The sequence below is a fragment of the Aulonocara stuartgranti genome, assembly GCF_965226115.1.
Source record: "Aulonocara stuartgranti genome assembly, chromosome: 7".
Lineage (NCBI taxonomy): Eukaryota > Metazoa > Chordata > Actinopteri > Cichliformes > Cichlidae > Aulonocara > Aulonocara stuartgranti.
The window spans coordinates 57,367,647-57,388,608 of record NC_138945.1 but is presented as its reverse complement, the minus strand read 5'-3'; the positions used below and the strand labels follow the sequence as shown (position 1 = coordinate 57,388,608).

The following is a 20,962-nucleotide window of genomic DNA, read 5'->3' as shown; positions in this document are numbered from 1 at the left end:
AGAGAGACACAGACATGCATACACACTGCACTAACTGGCAGAAGAGTGCCCGATTGTTAGCTCAGTCCATGATTTACACCCAGCTCCGGGGGTGAAGCACAGGTCCAGCTGATTTTAAGTGAAGCTGAGGATATTTTTATTCCCGCGGGCCTTTCAGTGAGGAGTTTCCATTTGTCTGTAACACTGTTGTCATGCTAGCTTCAGTGCAGAATTATCACTGGGTAAATCTGGGATGGGATGACAGCGGCAGCTCATAAATAAAGAGTTATTGAGCTTTATTGTGTAAACAGTGAGCTCGTTTTTGAAAAAAGTTACCTTAAACGTCAAGTTGGAGCATTTTTGTCAGTGTCTGCGGCTAACGTCCAATTGTCCAGAGGAAGTTTACACAGCGTCCTGCACACATCCCCATCAGCCATTGTAACTGCTGTAAAAAAGCACTAAACACTTATTTGAGAAACTTTGCTTTATGTGGTCTGTTGTGCTGCTTTTCTTATCAGTAAAGGAGTCCCACTGAATCTGGTTTATATTGTGGCTTTAAGTGTCAGATATATGACCCCACTCTGGCTCTGGTTCCTCCTGAGGTGTTTGGAAATGCATCCACAGTTGTGACATTACAAATTTAATCAGTAAGAAATAAATGCCAACCTCATCCATACAGGCTATTTATGTTATTTGAGAAGTGTACTGTATTGTGAGACTGTATAATTACAATCTTTTTTTTTTTCCTTTTCTCCTTTAAATTGTGGTTTCAGCTTTGACGCTGGCTTTTTTCCAGGAATTTGTTTGTTTCAGAACATTAACTTTACACTCTTGTTGTTGTCATTGTGACCAGTGAGGAAGTTATGTAATGGAGCATCATAAAAACATTTTTTTTAAAGGCCGTGTCTCTGAACTTAAGAAAGACCAGAGCAGCCAGGACACTTGAGGTTTTACAGGGCCTGCGTTATACGTGGACCAGACGCAGAGATTCACATGCTTGTTGTTAGTTTTATGACGTCGAGCTTTTGCGCCGCTGATACTTCAGCTATGCCGGGAGAAGTAATGCTAAAGCATAATCTTTAGCTGGAAGCCATTTCAGACTCCGGTGCCGCTCTTCACCTAGTAGAGGTGCGGAAAGTTGGCAGGCGACTCTGTTCTTTTACCTCCAGGCTGTCGCTGCCACCAGGCTGTGTTTTATGCCTTTTCTGCGTCAGGCACTTGAAGTTGGACAATTTGTTTAGGCAGCTGAAGATGGAATTGTGCGTAATGGAGGATTATGAGATCCCTGGGTGATTTGTGTGTTGGATCACCTTAGAACTCCTGCTCAAACATGCAGTACTTGCTGCGGTGTTAAATTATGATACCCCAACATGCTCTGCGTTAATATACAAGAACGAAGAGATGCTTTAGCTTTTGCATAATCATAGCTTTGGCTTTCGGATGAATACGAGTGCATAAATTTCCACGCCCTTGTTTCCAGTTTTATCTTCAGGCAGCGTTGCAACACAAAAGATTAAAATGTAGGCTTTAATGGAAGAAGTAGCAATAAAATACTAAATCTAGACCCTGTGAAAATAAGCAGCCCTACATGTAGAAACAACCAGAACCTAACTTTTTGCTTTCGTCAATGGATTGATATGTCTGGGTCCCCAAATTCCTTAGGGGAAGAAAAGTGAGTGAAAAGTGTTGCGGATACTGAGAGAAGGTTTTCAGTGATATAGTAATACACACCAGTGCACACATGATTTGCGTGCTCTCTCCCAGTGCTTACATTTCAGGTTGACAAATTCACTGCTTCTGCCCTTTTCAAGGACTTGTGTTACCTTAAAGTTCAGACTGTCCATATGGATTCTTTAAACAAATGATGATGGGGGAATGACACTGTTTTGTGTCCCTTTGAACTCCGCTGTAGAGGCCAGCTCTGAGAACCTTCACCTTGAACAGATAAAAAGCAATGAATTATCGCTTTGTTTATCCGGCTGCTCGAACTCAAAGTGCATTATCAAAGGAGAAACCAATGGAAGAGTATTACAGAGAGTATTTTTAAAATCTTGTAAATCTTGTGAATTTATGTCACTGGGACTCGTGGACCTCTCCTTGCCCTTCTGGTTTCCATTGGCGCGGAGTCTGTACCTGTAAAGCAACGCGGGATGTTTTTCCAGCCAGGCTTTAACAGGCTGACCTTCCCGGCTTTCGACCACGTGCTGATGGTCCTGTCGAGCTTAGGGGCGATGACCAGAGCATTAGCCGGAGACCCCTCTCTTTGCAGCAGCCACCTTTCTAATCAAATGAGGCTGCGAGTGATTTGGTTTTAATACTGGTGGTCCGGATGTAAGAATGACTGGCTGTGATGGAGAGCAGGATGTCAGCCTGGTGAAAATGCCATTAATGGTATTGCTCATTTCTTAAAGTGGGGGTGGCCAAGCTGTCGGTGGAGCCTGCCTTTCACACGCCACCCCACCCTGTTGCCCTGTTAATGCCCTCTCAACCTGAGCTTCACTCCTTCACGGATTCCCTCCTGCTTTCGCGTTGCCTAAAGACCTTAACGCGAAACTCGAAAGTGACGTTTTAGTCACAAACGATAACATCGCTTCACATTTCTCGCTTCCCCTCGTGCATGTTACAGCAGCTCCGCTATAACCGTTTTTGCAACAAAACATCCCATCATTGTTTTATAGCCTGTGATTGTGTCATGGGAGGCTGTGCCCCCCACCGCCCCCAGGTCTCCTCCTAATAGCTGTTGGTGTGTTGTTTTTAGTGGCAGATTTACATGTGGGAGGTGTACAGGGCGTTGATTTACAACCAGCAGTGCCACCGACTGGCTCGGTGACTGACTATCCCCCGCTCCCTGTGTGTTCCAGGTGATAGTGCAATCTGGCCGCCAGCCCAGCGTACTGCAGAAACTGTGTCAGCTGCCCTTCCAGTACTTTAGCCACCCACGCCTCATCAAAGTACTCTTTCCCTCGCTCATCTCGGCCTGCTACAACAACCCTGAGAACAAGGTCATCCTGCAGCAGGAGATGAGCTGCGTGCTGCTGGCCAGATTCATTCAGGTAAATATAGAAACATTGTCACACTTGTACTGTGCTTTGTAAAAACACTTAAATACACAATTGTTGATCACCACTACGTGTTGGGATATATACATTTAGCACTAATTGCTCTTTAGCATCAGTGTTTGTATAAAAACGTAAAGTATATTCCAACATGTAGGGCATAAATTCCTCTTAGAGATGCAGGCTTGATTAAACTGTATGAGTGATTTGTATGTTTCTCAAAATAAGAGTAGTAAACATACACACACATAACATCTGAACCTTATATCAGTGCATCTGTTTGATTTCTTGTGAAGAGGAATTTGCAGAAATGCGGAAAGTATTATAAATGAGTCCAGTCTTCTAAATAGAGCATCCACACCCAGTTAATCTCATTCACACCATAAGGTAGCCCCTGTGCATCAGCTGATTGACGACTGCTCATCCAGGCCCCGGTGAATCAGTAACAGGCCGGGCTTTACAAAGACAAACGGTTTCCTTCACACTGGATTTACCTGCCACTGGTTCACCTCCCAGTAAACAGCTTGTCTCCTTCATCTTCCTCCTGACAACAAGCCCCCTCACCTCTCTGCAAGCTCCACTGTTTAGACACAGATTAACTTCCATTCAGAGGGAGACAAGCTATTGTCACGTCTTTCAAACAAAGCAATAACGCATGGCGTCTCGCCCCGCTGCCCTCATCTCTGTGTTAACCTCAGGAACATTCCTCAGAGTGGAACGATTTAATCCGGAGTGGTTTAGCTTACTGAGTAAATTGCAACGAGAACATTTTTTATTTTAATTGATTCAGATATTACTCATATTGCATAATCTGCAGTACACTGTATGATGATACTAAAGCCTCTGTATTCTCTTAGGATTGTGCATCAGAGGAGAAGGATTCAGACAATAAACCAAGTAAAACGGGTAAGTTCTTTAGTTTAGTTCAGTAAATTTTTAGTTGTGTAGAAATATTTTAATATCATGGGGGTGGTTAAAACCATATCTGCAATTAGTTTTATCTGTTTTGTTATGTGCTTTTTTCCCTTTTTTTTTTTGTTAAAAGGATTAATAAAAATGTCTTCGGGAAGAATTTCAGCACCCACTTGTTTTTGTGAAATTCTACACTGGGTTTTAAAAGGATTTCTGTTTTTCTGTCTACAGTTTTTCAGCCACTGGATTTCTGTGAACTGTCCAACCGCTTTCCAAGAGATCAGTGGGATTCAGCGCTGCAGTTTTTCCTCAAAAAGCAGGAGGACTGATGGAGCTGCAAACGTGATGACAAAGCACTGTATTAATCGTTAGAAAAGACACTAAGATGTGGAGATGTTTTCAGCTATTTTTTTTGTTTTTGCACATGAGTAAAAGATATGCTCTTCAAACTGTGTCAGATGTACAAGAAAGAAAGAAGCCTTGTATATTTGTGCATCTAGTTTGATTTCTTGAAAGTCATTCTGTTGTTTAAGAGGAATTTGCACAAAATGTCTTATTTGTACATTTCAGTGAGAACATGCACACAACTACTTCATTTATCGTCTAAATAAGCCATTTACTTCTGTTTGTTCCGTTTGTAGACAGTAAAGCTTACAGTAGTGACCATCTAAACATGAAGTACTTACTTATACTGTAATATATAATTTGCCAAACGTTTTCTTCTATACTGTGTGTGTGTGTGTATTATTTGGTTGAATGTGAATTACTAGAATGTTCTGTAGTCTACATAATGCCAGTTTAAAAAAAAATGCCCTGCCTTGATTCCTGATATGTGTTAAAGGTTCTATTTTTTAAATGTCACATTTTTTTTCCTGTTCATTCACTTTTTGTTAGGAGGAACTTACAAATTAATATAATTTATTGAGTTTGTAATCAAAAATAAAACAAATATATGTGATTATGTGGTGTCAGATTTTTTTCTCTGCACAATGAGCAGGGGTATTTAAACTCCATGTCCCCCCTTAATTTGGCTTCCTATGGAGTTGGATAATGATGCCCAATGTGAGCTGTCATTGACGACACATGAGTACCGGTACATATGAACTGGTTGAGACATATTAAGGTTTTTTTTTTTGGATCTAGCTGCCCAAATCGAACTACAAGAAGAAAAAACTGAAATGCGGCAATCTACAGGTTAGACTCACTTCATTGTGCGGAAATGCAGTCTTGACATTGCAAGTTTAGGTTGTCCTGATCGGTTACAAGATAATCCCTGTTAAAATCCACAGGTTATATCACCCCATAGCCTTTTTTTAATATTAAATAAATAGTTACCACTGCTGTATCTAATTTGCCACTTTTAAATATTTACCAGCAGGTAACAGGATTGTTCATTTTAATCAGATCTCGTTTCCTTCAGTGATTTTTTTTATTTTTTTTATTTTTTTAAAGAAAAGCTCCTCCCCGACAAATTGTAACGGGTGTAGGATGTCAGTGACGGCTTGACCTGTATGCTCTCTTGTCCAGCGGCTATTTGTCGCTCAGGATTCCTACTGGAATGAAAATAAACTCAAGACAAGCCAGAATGCGTCCGCAGCGCTGCGCGTTTTGTTGTGGGCCCATTCAGCGTATCCTTTGCAGGTGATGCCAGATGTAGATAAGGGGGCCGCCGAAGCCTGTCCTCTGTCTAGACTTGTAGCCTAACCACGGGGATTCACATGGTTGTAATGGTTCACTTTTTTTTCTTTTTTTTTTTGCACTTTCCCCCCTAAAAAAGCTCGATTTTTATCATTTTATCGCCATAACTGGAACATAACATTACGCACAATTTGCTATAAATTTCAGCCCCAGGCTGAGGAGCGCATTAATACTCATATAGCCAGTGTAAACATTCAAAGCCATAAAAACATATCAAGTCAGATTAAAAAAGCCGCAGACTATTGTGTCTCACTCAGTGAGCCGTGATACATGTGCCAAATGCCTAATAATAATATATTGTCAACCATTAGTCACTGATCCACTTGGCGCAGAAACGCTAAATATAAGCAGATTCGGTGTTGCAGGCTCCTGCCTCACGATGTGGAGGTTTGCACCTCTAGAAACAAGAACATGTGTAAAACTGAAAGATTGAACTGGCCGAAGGAGTGTGAGTTTTTCTCTCTTTTTTGCACCACTTTTTTTCCCTGAGCTTTTCCAGATCAATCCCCACTTTAAACAAAGTCACGCTTTATAAGCAGCAGATGCGCTGTCATTTCCCATAAAACTGATTTATTTTCACTGACCATAATTAAAATCTTCTGAATGCTTATGGAACAAATGGATTTTGCATGCAATAATCAGTCCCTTTATTGTTAAGTCCAGCCATGTCTGCCTTCAATAATAAATAATAATAACTTATTTTTTTCTGGAGGAACCGCGAACAGCACGCACCTCACTCTTAATCTGTTTCAATAATTTACAATAGTCGATAGTGAACGTGGAAATCATGCACATCTACACAGCTTGTATTTTTTTCCCCTTTAAAACATACTGTAAGCATTAGCGTTCGGACGTCCAGAGCAGGCTCCCGTGTTTAAATCCCACCATATATTCCCGTTGTGTTCAGTTCAGGTGTGGGCGTTGTGGAGGCAAGGTGTCCCATATATAGCTCGAAAACCAGAATGTCCATGAACAGCTGCGTGTCCTGCCGAAGTGTCATGGGGCAGGAGAGTGGGATCAGATACCTAGATGTACAGGGAACAGTCAGACCTCAAATCCTCCAAAGGGGACTTGAATGAAATGATCCTCCAGCAAAATCCATCCTGGCTGTTATATTCGTTCTTTGAATGTCACTGAGGGTTTTTGCGCAGTCCTGCAGCTCGGTGCCTCCAGCTGATCCCGGTACTTCCTCACGTGTCCACGGGACTCGGCACCATACTGTTCGGAGTGTCCGGCAACTGAGACGACAGAGAGGTCACATCACTGCCCGAGGAGTTCCCCAGAGAGCCCGCTTCAGAGAAAGACACCTGCCAAAAGGGGGAAATATTCAATTCAGCAGAGAAATGTCTTACATTTTTAACAAGACCACATTAGGGAGACTTCAACATGTGTGAATGGAGCATATCTTTATATACACACAGAGAGGGGTTTTTTTCTTTTAAAAACTTAAAAGTATGAAATGAATCCATTTAAAACTATAGGCCCAAATTCCTCGCATAATCTCACGAATCCCCATCTTCGATAAGATGACCGCCAGATCAAGTGACTTGATACACACAAAACATGCATTTTGCGTTTAAATGTCTCCAATCTGATGGATAAAGCCATTTATAACTGTGAATTTTATATAAATGTCTTTCATCACTAAGGTCTCGCTCTTACCCTCCCCCTGTCTGCGCATGTATGTAAGCAGCACCCTTCATGCCAGTTCAACATTTTGAGTATAATTTATGACGTTCAATCCCACCAGTTGTTGGAAAGCAGGCTGGTCGAGATCGGTCTGCAGGGCGAAGTCGCTGAGGGTTTTCCATGGAGGCTGGTAGGACTGCACCTCCACAGGATTCCCCTGCACGGTGTTGTCGTGGCGGATAGGACTGCCTGCCACCAGAGGTGTGCCTGTCAGGCCCTGCAGATTCTATGAGAGAGATTAAAAAAATACAAAATATTCAGTTCAATCAAATATGCGTTAGTCAGCGGATGGATAAAGCTGGGATAAAGGTTAGTGCGCTGTTTGCCGAGTAAAACCTTCCAATCTCAATGTGTTTAAATTATTAGTTTATTTCCTTTGTTACGTTTTGCATTATTATGTTTTGGGGTTTTTTTGTTGGGGTTTTATTTATTTATTTATTTTTTTTGGGGGGGGGGGGGGGGCGCATTGTTTGTTTGTTTGTTTTTAGCTTATAGCTTATCGTATAAACAAATAGCTAAAACGTAATGGAAATAAATAAAATGCAGCTCATACGCTTTAAAAAATAACAAACTAAAATGCAGGAAATATCCACGTATAATAATAATAATAATAATAATAATAATAATAATAATAATAATAATTTTAACTTGCAAAATAGCAGTATATGGAGCGGTTTCCGTGTTTCAAAGCTTTATTATTATTGTTATTATTTTTTTTAGTTTAATTTACATTTCCTTTACAATTCCGTAAAATAAGATACACTTATTTTAAATGATTTTATTTGTGACTTTCCCCCCTTTTTGTCATTTTTTTAAATTATCAGCGTTTCTATGAATTTGTTATTGTTATACATTAGTCATAAGCATCAGCACTGCCTTTTCGTGTTATTACTGGGCTTCAGTTGTCCTGCTTTAAATGAAAGTCGCCACGATAAGCTGCTGCGCAGTAGTTACAAAGTAGACTTGTGTTTGTAGGTGTTGAAACGTCAGATTATTTGCAACTGAAACCCTCGTTTACTCACGGTTTTGTCGTTGTGCTGCTGCTGCTGAAGCTGTTTCATCAGGATGGACTTCTTCTTGTCTTTGCAGCGCTTGTTCTGAAACCAGACGCGGATCACCCTGGGGCTCAGGCCGGTCATCTCCACCAGCTGCTCCTTCATCAGAGCGTCCGGTCTCGGATTGGCATTGTAGCAGGTCCGCAGTGTGTGGAGCTGCTTCTCGTTGAGCACCGTCCGCACTCTGGTGGTCTTCTCGGACGGCTTGTGGACGTGGTTCCGGTGATGTGGAGGGTGCCGGACCGAAACTGGATCTAAGGAGACGGAAAATTTAAAAGTTAAACTAAATAACTGCATGTTTTATTTAAGGGGCAAAAGTAGACAAGCCTTTAAAAAATACAAATACCCCATGTCTTATTACAGGTATCACTGTAAACGGTCAAATATACTCCAATGGTATCAACACAATCAATTTAAATATGGAGGCCTATTAATCGTGAAATAGTGAATGTGTCAAAAATAGATTTGGTGTATATACACATAACCGGTTAATAGATACATACAAATAATAATAATAATAATAATAATAATAATAATAATAATAATAATAATAATAATAATAATAATAATAATAATAATGTGCCTGGTATGTAAACAATAAGCCAGCTTGTACCTGAGATGTGTAGCGGTCTGTTGTGAATGTTCCCCGGGCTCAGCGGGCTCCCTGCTGAGGCCCTCTCCATCATCAAGCCGTGGTCCGCCCGGCACAGCAGCTCGTCGTCCCGCAGGGAGAACTCGTCCCCCGGCAGGAGGTGTCGGCTGCACACCGAGCACCGAAAGCACTCCATGTGATACACATTGTCCCGGGCTCTCATCACCAGGTCGCTGCTACAGAAGCCCATGTTACACTTTGCACATTTGATGCCAAATAACCTGCAGAGGATCACGGAGATGTGTTGGTCCCATGCATTAATTCCGTATATTTCGTATTATTTATTTGGACTTAAATCTGATGCTGGTCTCACTTCATGATCCTAACAAAACGAGCACTAGTTTAACTGGGCAGGAACAATAATTTTAAGCCCCGAATGTCTATAACTCAAATCAGACTGAGCTCTGGGCTTTAATTAACCTGTGCATTTGCAATTAATATAGCCCATCATGATGGACTTATCATTTTTGCCTCATCCTTTAAAAAATAAATAAAAAATAACCAGTATTTTTAACGGTTTCTTTAAAAAATAGAAAAGGAAAAAGGAAAATCCAGAAAACTCTGCTGACTTACTACCTTGCATAATCTCTTTTACAGTAAGTCTTTCCGTCTCGGACGAAGCAAGTGCAGGTCTCGTCCAGATGCTGGTTGCACTCTGCACACTTGAGGCAGGCTGCGTGCCACTCCAGGTCCGGGGACACTCTCAGGATGTACTGGTCGTGTATCTGACTTCCACAGCCCACACACATTGCGATTCCTGACTTCTCTGTGAAGTGGGAATGCAATAATGCAAGATCGTATGTGCTCTTTTAATCCTCACGACATCCCTTCAAACCCACGCCAAGCTTAAGAAGAGAAACTATTGCGTACATATCACATCAAGCTTGTAGGTTCATTCCAAGAATATTGCTGAATAATTATAATTAGGCCACAGGAGCTAAAAAATATCCCCAAGCATAACGACGTGGGTTTAAAAAAATATGACCACCACACACGTTTTTTATAGCCCAGTTATGTTAAAGGTGAGGTGTGAACAGGCTTTGTGTACGGATCTCTTGCAAATTTTTAGGAATTTTCTGCAAGCCTTGAATATTATTAAGAGATTAATCATCAAACCCAGGCGTCTAAACAGCGTCAATGACATAAAAGTCCAAATAAACCCCCTCGCACGCACAAAATAAAGGGGATTAGAAAGGGAATAATCTTACTTTTTGAATGATCCCCCATATCATCCAAGAAAGAAGTGTTGAGCAGGATATCCACCATACAGGAGGAATAGCCGAGTGCAAGGCGACAGACGGAGGAAGAAGAGGAGCAAAAGGCAGAGGAGACCGTCCCGTCCCGGGCTGGATGATAAACTTGTATTCCTCCTCCGAGAGGTGGAGAGAAAACAAAGATCATCGACCAGTGACGTCTGCAAACCTGGACGTCTGTGGGTCCGGGGAGAGGGTGCCATGCAAATCTCCTCCAAGACCCCCTGCTCTTTCTGTTCTATTGGCTTCTTGGGCTGGTTTTGTGTGCAGGAGGAGCGTGTGTGTGTGTGTGTGTGTGTGTGTGTGTGTGTGTGTGTGTGTGTGTGTGTGTGTGTGTGTGTGTGTGTGTGTATGCGATTTTTCTTTTTAATTTTCAAGCAAGTGTGGCTTGGATGCATTATGCAGTTGTTGTATTTTTTTGTTAGTATTCCTTGCCTTGAAAATGTACACACGGGCCTTATCTCCTCTACTCTTATGTGATTATAATTTTTGCTTCTGCTGTGAGATTTTTGCTATTAAAGCTAGCAGGATGCGTTTAAAGTGATATTGATCTGAAGGTTTAATGAAAACGCAGCCTTAAAGCTAGTTCTTCTTTTGCTTCTTTTTCTTCCTATTTGGTTAAACTGTAGCTGTTTTATGCAAATATCATATAAGGTGGTTTTTCCAACCCTGTCTTCAAGCTGTCATAGTAAGTAATGCTCACATCAGCAGGGAGCCCTCTACTGGATGAAATATAGATCAGCTGAATATCAATCACTTGGAGAAGTGAAACATAAATCTTGATCGCTGCTTTGGACAGCTCTTGAAGTTTTGCTCTAGTGGAAAAGAAGTCCTATAATAGCAATCTGCAAGGTGTCCTTTATATGTATACTTCAGGTTGAAGGTAGTTCATATCCACCATCCGCCCTAATCAAGCAGCCCTGTGCGCGCTGTTTTTTTTTTAAACTGTTATTTTATTCATACGGTGATTTTAGCATGCAATTGCTTGTAAGGTGTTCTTGGGTATCTTGAGTTGCACCTATAAATTCAAATAAGAAAAAAAAACGAAGTATTTTGAAGTTTTGCTCTAGTGGAAAAAAACGAAGTATTTATTTTCTTTTTTAAACGTCGATCAGCTGCAAAATCAAAACTAACAGAAAATAATGTTGCAGGCCTGATCCGTGAGGCATGGACAAAGAAACCTTCGGGGAGGTCTTGCATGGTGAGTCCTGCAGTTCAGTGTGTGGCTTCTTTGAGTTTGGTTGGACCTGTTACGGGTTGTGATAAGGGGCGTTTCCAGGGTTTTATCAGTTGGGTGGCACTGGACCAAGAACAAGTCAAGGGGTGCACAGGAAATAGGTATACTGGACACGATTTTGTCATGTGTCTTATAGGTTTATTAAATAAAAATAGGTTCAAATACAAGTTTTTGTTGGAAAATTTTTTGCAAGTGGGGGGAAAATGAAAAAAAAAAAAAGAACTGATGATTTTAATGACTTACATATTGCTGGGTTGCAGTTTATCAGTAACACAGTAAGTGATCATTTACTTAATATAAGTAGAATGGAATACAAATATTTGCATGAAAAATAAAGTAGAGAAGAATGAGAAAGCAACATAACTCATGTACATTAGAACTGGACTTTAGGAAAGTACTTAAGTTAATGTGCTAGTCACATTTCTTTGGATCGCATCAGTGGTCGCATCCAGTGGTATTGGCCATTATAAGATTTAAAGTACGATTTAAAATTTAAAGTATTTAAAGTTTAAGGACACTGGTGATCATTTCTCTCATTGGGATATGGGGATTTCTCTAGTCTGGTCAGTCCCGTGGGCTTTCTAATGCCCCTGGAGGTTTTCTTCTAGAGAAGTATGCTGGAGAAGGCCATCTACTGGCATTGAGCAGTTACATTAAGTCACGTTGTAACTCACCAACAAGTTACACTGAGAGTTCAGGTTGGTGTTACATATAACCTGTAACATTTGTCTTAATGTCAGGACCCAAGCCCAACAGAGGATTACACTGTAAGAAATTATGATTATTCAAAGTAGTTTAAAAAAAATATTACAAAAATTATTTTTTTTTAAAAGGAACAATGTAGTTTGACATAGTTCCATCGCATAGTATGGAACTGATGTACGCTGAGTTTATAGATATTGGTAATTTCATGTTGCAAGTACTTTTTAGTGTTGTAGCTAATTTGTGTTTAAAAAATAAAGTAAGGGGAGAAAAACTTTCTTTCACTTTCTTTCACTTCTCAAACTGCACACAAAAGAAGCTTTTCAAAGAATCAAGTGTGAGTATATCTCGGTAATATTTGATAATATTTATTCAAAATGTATTCTTTCTTTCTGTTTCGAAATTTATTCTATTATTCTTTATTTTTTGTTATTTTGCGTTTTCTCTACGCAGCACTTGCATATATAAGGAAGTAGCGGAGGCTCTCCAATCAGAGTTAAATGTGCTCCTGCTTGATTTGAAGAGGAAAACAAATATTAACTTAATACAAAAGACCCGGAAAACAAAACATAAAAAGAAAGCTTCTTTTTATTTATTTATTTTGGTGTTAAACTTTACAGAGAGAGAGAGAGGGAGAGGGGGAGGAGCAAGAGCGTTGGCCGGAAGTTGCGGTTCTTGATCGAAGCTATCTCGCGAGAATTCCTCGCCGACGTCAGATGACCTTTGGCACAGTTTTGTGTCTGCAGGACTGGAAGGGAGCTGTAGCTTTCGGGGTCCAAGATGAACAGAGCTCTTAACAAATCAAATCTGAAACATTTGGTAAGAATAACGCTAACACTAACTTACAGTGAGGCATTGCATTAATTGGTTAAATCAGTTTTTAACAGTAAACGATGGTTTCTTTGCAGCAGCTACTAGCTTGCTTTATGACTTAGCTACACATTACCCGGGTCATTGTCGTTTCCAGACGCAAGTGTGCTACAAGGAATTTAAACATGTGGCAGTATTAGTTAACATAATGCGACAATAAATCTGCATACTATCTCTACTTTGTGAAATAGCTTAAAAAGGAGTTAATATTGTTGGAACGAAAGCTAGTTAGTGCTAGCCTGGCTAGCCTTATGCTTATGAAACGGTTACGAAACTGCCACTTGCAGGTGTTACCAAAGAGTCAAAATTAAAAATACCTATGTCTGGTGAGATGTGTAGGCAATAAGTGGGAGGAAAAATGTAGTTTCCTTATGTATTTTGTATTTTGGGATTCTCCCTGTTATCCAATCAGTTTTTGTTTAACCCCCCTCCCCCCCCCCTTCCCCTTTACATGCCCTACCATAGTTAATGAGAATTTGGAAGGGTTACTTAGAAATATCTTAATTATTTTACTCATTATGTCAAAAATAACTAGCTTGATCTAGCTTCACAGGCCAGTATCTGTCAGATTAAACCACCTATATCACCTTGAAACTGCACAGGTCCAACCTGCACCGAATAGAATAACATCGAATAGAATTCAACTTTATGGTCAATGCACATGTCACAAGTACAAGGCAACGAAATGCAGTTTGCGTCCATCCAGAAGTGCTTTAGCCGTGATATAGATATATTACAAAATATATATTAGCAATAATATAAGTATATAGATATATTACAGAAATGGGTCTGTTATAGGTATGAGGGTACAAAAATGGTTCTATTATGGGTATGTTACAATGTACACGGTATGAAGGTATGTTATGAATATGCTATAACTATAAGTATGTACAGGCTGTAGTGGGTATACATTGCTGTAAAGTAAAAGAATTGAGGAAGTGTTTTTTTAGCATTTATTGATTGCACGGTATTTATAAAGTTTTGCAAATGTTTTGTGTTATTTTTCATGCGTATGCTATAGATTCATTATTAAAAATTCTTTGGATCTGACACAAATCCTCTAAAATACATCAAACCTGATAAAAACTTGAACTCATAGTAGATTACGCCATGAAGACAGAGAGCACTTATAGGTAGGTTTATGAAACTCAAATCTGTCATTTAATTTAGGTGGAAACTATAATTTTCTGTCCTGTGTAACCTTTGCGAGTGCTCTATTGTGCATTGTGCATATAATGTTTTTCACAGGAAAAAGATATTTACACTGTTCTGTGGGAACCCCTGGTTGAGTTGACATGACCTGTCCTTTTTCTCCATTTGCTGGTCTTTATCTGAATGACCTTTGCGTCACATGGCTGGTTAACTGTGTCAAGTTATGTCCAGATGAGGCTTGCAGCATCCTGTTTTACTTTGACTGAGTGAGATGCAGCCGTTTTAGAGGCTGCACTGAAAATTGTTTGCCCTCTATCCGGACATTATGTGTGCACCTTCCCACAGCATTTATTTCTAAAGATGACCTCAGACTCTGTATCAAAATATTTAATGCACAACCATTTATTCTAAATAATGCATGTATAAACACAGGTAAAGCATTAGGTAAAAATTATTATGTAGGACATTTGCCAGTTATACAATTTTACTGCTCACTCTTGAACACATGACATTGGTCAGTTGATACTTATGACATTGGATTGTGTGGTAGAAATGAAGATAAACTGAATTCAGCTTTTCTGCTCAACACTACTCCAGGATGATTGTGCTGTGATGATTATGGTGTCTGTGCTCAATTTTAGGTAGCAATATCTATCTTTTTTTTTTTCTTTCAAATGAAAAACAAATTTGATAAGAATACAGAAATCATATGTTACCAAGCATGTATTTTATTTTTAACCTCTTTAGGCAGCAGAACCAACAAAACAGTGATATATTATCATTTTGACTGATTGTGTTTTCAGACTGGTCTCCTGCAGAGGTTTCAAAGCACCTTGGTCATTGCAGAGCACAACAATGAAAAATTAACTCCTATTACCCTCAATGCCATTACGGCTGCTACTAAAGTGGGAGGAGAGGTATCCTGTCTGGTTGCTGGAACAAACTGTGCAAAGGTAGGTAAAGCTTTTGATGTGCAGAGTATGTGTGTGCGTGCATGTAAATGGAATAACTAAAATGACGACAGATTGTGTTGCCATTACGGAGCAAACGTGACGTAAATATTAGTTAAACCGATGACAAACTTGTTAAGGGTGCAATAAAAGTGGCTGATAGCAGGAAATCTGGTTCTGACCAGAGTGGTGGGGTGCTGTTAAAATTTACAGACTCACTCCTGCTGCCACAGGCACAGTAGGACAGGCTTTATTCAGCACTTCTTCCAGCTCTCCAGAGCTAAAATTGATTGGGTTTAATGTAAAAGTACAATCATGGAGCGCTTAGATGGAGACTAAATTCAGCTTCCCTTCCCCCTTTATTAAACAACAAAGTAAAACAAAACGCAACAAAGGCAGGCATGGAACACATGTTGGTGTGTTTGTGCTTCGCTATTGGAGTAGGATGTTGTAATGTGTATTTTGCTGCACACGAAGATATGCACAAAGAAAGCTGGATGTCGTTTCTGTGTTTTCAGGTTGCAGAGGAAATCAGCAAAGTGAAAGGTGTGAAGAAGGTCCTGGTGGCCCAACATGATTCTTACAAAGGTGGCCTACCAGGTATTGTTGGCGCTTCTTTTTTAAATATTTGCCAGTCTCTGAGTGATGTGGTAATTAACTTGCACAGAGAGTAATAATGTATTTAATTAACTGCTCATATGGTTAAGAGATTAAGAACAGGTGTCACAGCATTCGTAGTATGCCATCTGCCTAATGTTGTTTCTGCTATCGGACTATTTATTATTGAGTGATTTGTATATATTGTGCTATTTCCTAAATCTGTAACATATTGTATTGTTAAACAGTCTAGTCTGTTTCTGTTAATGTTACTGTATTGGAGCAACTGTAACCCACACAATTTCCTTACGTATTAATAAAGTATGCTGATTCTGATTTGTTTGTTTTATTAGAGGAGTTGACTCCACTTATCCTGCAGACACAAAAGCAGTTCAACTTCACTCACATCTGTGCTGGTGCCTCAGCTTTCGGAAAGGTAAATCACAGTAGACAAATGATGCTCGTATAACTTGTATTTCTGTATTTTATTACTATTTAATTTTTTTGTCTAGTCACTAAATGAACTAATATTCTATTGTGTATATTTAATTGAAATCAGAAGCTCTTACTTGATGTTATTTTGTGAAAATCCTGCTGTGAACAAAATGCCAAGCAACATCTCTGTGAACTATACTGTGGCTGCCTTCCTCTTTTGTAGAACCTGCTTCCCAGAGTGGCTGCCAAGTTGGACGTCGCCCCAGTTTCAGATATTATTGAAGTCAAATCTTCAGATACTTTTGTTAGGACCATCTATGCAGGTAATCTTTTGTAAGCATGTTGTGATATAGAGATCTAGCATTCTCATTGAGTTACAGATTTGTTGAACTGCATCAGTTTGACTTTCGCTTTTATAATGGAAGTCAGCTTTTTTGTAATGTAGTCATCTAATTAAATGTTGGGATTAAACAGGAAATGCCCTCAGCACTGTGAAATGCAACGAGCCGATCAAGGTCTTCAGCATCAGAGGGACTTGCTTTGAAGCCGCTCCAACAGAGGGAGGGGGTGCTGCATCAGAAGAAGGTGTAGTAGCTTACAGATTTATCCTGAACACGCTTAGAAACTAGGTGAAATTTTGGATGATGTTCAACAGCACCTTATTTGTTTTTATGTTTGAAATTTGTTTGTTTGTTTGTTTGTTTTTTTATTGTTACTGGTTTGTCTGATCTGCAGTGTCTGCTTCCTCTCCGGTTGGAATTTCTGAGTGGCTGAAACAGAGTCTGACAAAGAGTGACCGTCCAGAGCTGACAAGTGCTAAAGTTGTGGTGTCAGGAGGTGTGCAAAAACTGTTGAAGTTTGAATTTGGCAAAATATTTGTTTGTAACATAGACTTGCTATTGTATAGTTTAACAATGTGCACAGTAGACTAATGGTTCCTCCTTTCCTTTCTTTTTTCCTCCCTCAGGTAGGGGCTTGAAGAGTGGAGAAAACTTCAAGTTGCTTTATGACCTTGCAGACAAAATGAATGCTGCAGGTATTCTATTCTGGGAAAGTTTGGGTCATTTATCACTTTGCTTGGTTGCTTTTTTTGGCCCCATTTTAATTGCAAAGTGTTCTTTTTCTAGTTGGTGCATCCAGAGCTGCAGTGGATGCTGGCTACGTCCCTAACGACATGCAGGTTGGACAGACTGGCAAAATTGTAGCACCGGTAGGTTAACAAAACAAACTACTTTTGATTGGTTATAGTGAAAATTAAGGTTTAAAAGGGGACAAAGTCTGTGTAAGTTTGCTTTTGACTGATGCCTGTTAGCCTTCATGTAGCAAATCACTATGATTGTGATGGCTGCTATTCCTTTTTTTTCTTTTTTAATAAAAAGGTTAACTTCCCATTATGTGATTCTGTCAGGTTACCCCAGCTGTGATTACCCACACATTAGGCCTCACAAAATATACATGATAGCACATTTCAGGCGCCTAAATGATTTAGCTGATCCATTAAAATGGAGTGCAGTGGATGTCTGGTCAGAGCCCCAGACCAGTCCAGACTGTCCAAATTAGATTTTTTTTTAATGTTATGACAAGCGTTTTGAATTTGGCTTAGTTAATTAAATACAGTCTAAATCTGGTTAGTTTATTCACCCCACCAATCTAAGAATGTTTAGTGATAAACAGTACAAAACATGTCTGTCTAGAGATTTGTATGTATATCTTAATTTTCTTATCTGACTAATTGGAATCAGTTAGAGCTGTGTGTGAAAAGGGCTCTGGCTGACTGACATAAAAGTCATTATTGTGTTATTAAGATATTAAAAAAAAAAAAACTCCATTTGGAATGACAAACTAATTAAAAAAAATATGCTGTTTGCTTTGTGGAAATGGAAACCTGCAGTTTATGTGATATATATATATATATATTCTTTTTCATCGACTGGTTGAACGTAGTCAGTCACGTTTGTAGAATGATGTTCTTATCATCTGAAATTTCCAAGTGCAACAATAACCCTGAACTAAAATATTCATATGGTATTAAAATGGTTGGGAGCGTTCTTCCAAGGAAGGTTCAGGAGATGTAGTAATGGCCGACCCTTTCCAGGCTCATCTAGACACTATGCAGCCAGAGTCCACGGCCTAGCCTTGAGCTTAAACTTCAGATCCTAAGCATGTAACACATGTAACATTTGCCTGGTTGTATTGTGCTTTTCATGTTCACAGGAGTTGTACATTGCTGTTGGTATCTCAGGAGCCATCCAGCACCTGGCAGGAATGAAGGATAGCAAGGTAAAGTCACTGGAGCGGTGTGTGCTCCATTTTCTATTTTTCTGATTTTCTTCTCTTAACTTTGTTAGTTTGTAATAAACAGAATGGAAAGTTTCACTTCTAATATTAATTTTTTTTTAAAAATAATAAAGTTGCATTTGGTGTTCTCTGGTGACTTAACATTATGATCCAAAAACATGTTTACCTGGTATGGTTACGCTCAAAATACCCACTGAGATGATTTTGATCTTTGCTGTGGGTTTTAATTGTTTTTGTCTTGTTTATATCATGAATCTTTTATGTTAGCAGTGGGAGGAAAAATTCAATACATCTCAAATGCATAAATAGAATGATATTTTGCTTGGCGATGTTGGATCGATACAGGGACATCAAATATTGATATTTTAATAAATAAATTAAAATACTACGAACAACAGGCCTCATCTCGCCTGATAGACGGCATCCTTTCTGCAAACATTTGGAGTCTGATTTGGAGTGACTGCAGTCGCTCCCAGAGAGAATGCTGAACGTCTGCAAATAGTTATCATCTAATTTATAAATGCAGACAGATTGATTCTGACTGATGGTAACATGTTGGCAGTCTCTTTCAATGGGCATCGCTCGACGGGACTCTGCACAACTGGCTACCAGCTTGTTTGTATTTTGATTGTATTCTTGTGGAACATGAAGAAAAAAAGAAGGAAAACGAATTGCAAGAATTGCAAAACGTTCAAAATTGTGTCAGGAGTGAAGCATCATATTAAAGTCTGCCCGTTCACAACTTTGTTTTTTAAACAATCCGTTTTCTGTGTCCATTGTGAAAACTAAAGTAAAATCTAAAGAAACATAAATGTAACATTTTGGTTGTTTTTGTCTTTTTTTCCCACTTCAGACTATTGTTGCTATCAACAAGGACCCTGAAGCTCCTATTTTCCAGGTGGCTGACTACGGTTTGGTAGCCGATCTTTTCAAAGTAAGCCTCTGGGATTGATATGGCTATAATGATGTCACTATGATCCCACATTAGGAAGCAACCAAGCAATGCCTGGATTTACTTTGTATGTTTCTCGAGTCGTGAGTGATAGCCAGAATATAACATTTGCTCTCTCCTGGATAAATTTTGCATGATGCCTTATTCCACCTAATGGAAATGTGCAACCGTTGAATTATTAAATTCTTGAATTAATCTGAGGAGAGTGCAAGCTATAACTCTCCTGATATCAGAAGATATAAAAACAGATCAATAGCTTACAGAAGTTGGCTTCAGTGTGGTTTTAAAGCCTCTGCTTGCCAGGCCTCTTATATGCTCAGTTGCATTCAGGTGTCTAGCTGATACTTTGGGATGGCGAGCCAGGTGTACTAGCATGACTCAGTGGAGTCCAGTGCTGCCTGCAAAAGTCTGTTTTCATTTGTGTCCTGGTGATCATGTTTTATTTAGGTCCTCAGTAGTGCCTGAGCAGCCCAGGTGTCCTGACCAACTCTGTAGCAGTGATTAGTAATAATAGCTTGTGGCAGCAGAGTTGCGACCTACCGGGCAATGAGATCATCTTACATGTGATCGTTCCACAGATAACTGATTAAAATGGATAGGCTTTCTACTACTGCCTCCAAATGGTGAATTGATACCCAGCTGGGTAGTGTAGTGGTAAGACTACACACCTTTGGAGTGGGAGTCACAAGTTTGATTCCCACCCGGTATCCAGTAAGGGTCCTGCCTATGCTAGAAACCAAGCCCTGGAATGTCTGCAGCCTGTCCGCAGTTCGGACACACGATTTTCACTACATGTTGTACTCTGATTCTGATGTGAAAGTTGCTCAGCTCACCAGAACAACAATTTTAATAGCCTCGCACTTATATTTAGCAGTTAAAAGAGGCCTTAGAATCTGTTTTTTCTAAACTGTACAGACTACATTATCAGGGTTGTTATTTATTTTTTAGGCCAGAAGTCTTTCTGAATTCATCATTGAATGTTTCAGTATCTGCAGCCTGGTGTACTATTGATAAATTTCCGAGTACCAACATGCAGCTGAGAAATGTAATGCAATGCATTTGTTGAACAGTGCTAGTGCGAAATAGTGGACCAACACTAAATGTCTTCACTGTTTTTCTTTTAAGGCTGTTCCTGAGATGACTGAAGCTCTCAGCAAGTGAAGAGAGACAAACTCCCACCAGAATCTGAGAACGACCAGTCTCCACCTTAAGAAATATTTAAAGCTGCGAGTCCTCCTTGCAGAGAATTTCATCATCTTCTCTCCGTTACTCTCAGCAAATACATTGTACTTACCTTTTGGCTGGAGGTTTCCTTTTTTTGCTTACGGTAGCACATGTGTTATTTGTATGTAACTTTCTGGGACATTAAAGGAGATCTTTGGAAATTCTCAGCCCTGTGATTCCTTCTAAGATGTAGCTCTTCGTGCTGACTTAGAGGTTATGTGACTAATGACATGCTCTTAGAAAGTTTATTT

General features: G+C 39.6%; 3 protein-coding genes across 3 annotated transcripts in view; 2 read left to right on the top strand and 1 right to left on the bottom strand.

Moving 5' to 3' along the window:
• The window catches only part of scaper (S-phase cyclin A-associated protein in the ER), a 58,248-nt gene extending 53,343 nt beyond the window's left edge, over positions 1–4,905 (top strand). Inside the window, exons 29-31 of the mRNA XM_082541096.1 lie at positions 2,841–3,032; positions 3,893–3,941; positions 4,179–4,905. Coding sequence (XP_082397222.1) covers positions 2,841–3,032; positions 3,893–3,941; positions 4,179–4,276 — 339 coding nt within the window. The 3' untranslated portion in view covers positions 4,277–4,905. The remainder of the gene's footprint in view (positions 1–2,840; positions 3,033–3,892; positions 3,942–4,178) is intronic.
• Positions 4,906–6,251: 1,346 nt separating this feature from the next.
• On the bottom strand, positions 6,252–10,707 carry isl2a (ISL LIM homeobox 2a). Its single transcript, XM_082542241.1, has 6 exons — positions 10,250–10,707; positions 9,618–9,807; positions 9,003–9,262; positions 8,357–8,643; positions 7,393–7,560; positions 6,252–6,952 (listed from the first exon to the last, which is right to left on the bottom strand). Exons 1-6 carry the CDS (start codon positions 10,440–10,442, stop codon positions 6,836–6,838), a joined length of 1,215 nt encoding a protein of 404 aa, XP_082398367.1. The 5' UTR covers positions 10,443–10,707; the 3' UTR covers positions 6,252–6,835.
• Positions 10,708–12,924: 2,217 nt separating this feature from the next.
• Positions 12,925–20,872, top strand: etfa (electron transfer flavoprotein subunit alpha). Its single transcript, XM_082538423.1, has 12 exons — positions 12,925–13,052; positions 15,059–15,208; positions 15,724–15,805; positions 16,156–16,238; positions 16,461–16,560; positions 16,712–16,822; positions 16,973–17,074; positions 17,205–17,273; positions 17,365–17,447; positions 18,452–18,517; positions 19,389–19,469; positions 20,613–20,872. The coding sequence occupies exons 1-12, from the start codon at positions 13,014–13,016 to the stop codon at positions 20,646–20,648; spliced, it is 1,002 nt and encodes a 333-aa protein (XP_082394549.1). The 5' UTR covers positions 12,925–13,013; the 3' UTR covers positions 20,649–20,872.
• The last annotated feature ends 90 nt before the right edge of the window (positions 20,873–20,962 follow it).

Bases quoted from the DNA above. Each gene is read 5' to 3' on its own strand.
- isl2a (XM_082542241.1), bottom strand. From the start codon at position 10,442: ATGATCTTTGTTTTCTCTCCACCTCTCGGAGGAGGAATACAAGTTTAT. The intron at 9,263-9,617 runs GTAGTAAGTCAG...GATCCTCTGCAG, and splicing joins TGTAAAAGAGATTATGCAAG to GTTATTTGGCATCAAATGTG. The intron at 8,644-9,002 runs GTACAAGCTGGC...CCGTCTCCTTAG, and splicing joins CAGACCGCTACACATCTCAG to ATCCAGTTTCGGTCCGGCAC.
- etfa (XM_082538423.1), top strand. From the start codon at position 13,014: ATGAACAGAGCTCTTAACAAATCAAATCTGAAACATTTG. The intron at 17,448-18,451 runs GTAGGTTAACAA...TCATGTTCACAG, and splicing joins CTGGCAAAATTGTAGCACCG to GAGTTGTACATTGCTGTTGG. The intron at 18,518-19,388 runs GTAAAGTCACTG...TTCCCACTTCAG, and splicing joins CAGGAATGAAGGATAGCAAG to ACTATTGTTGCTATCAACAA.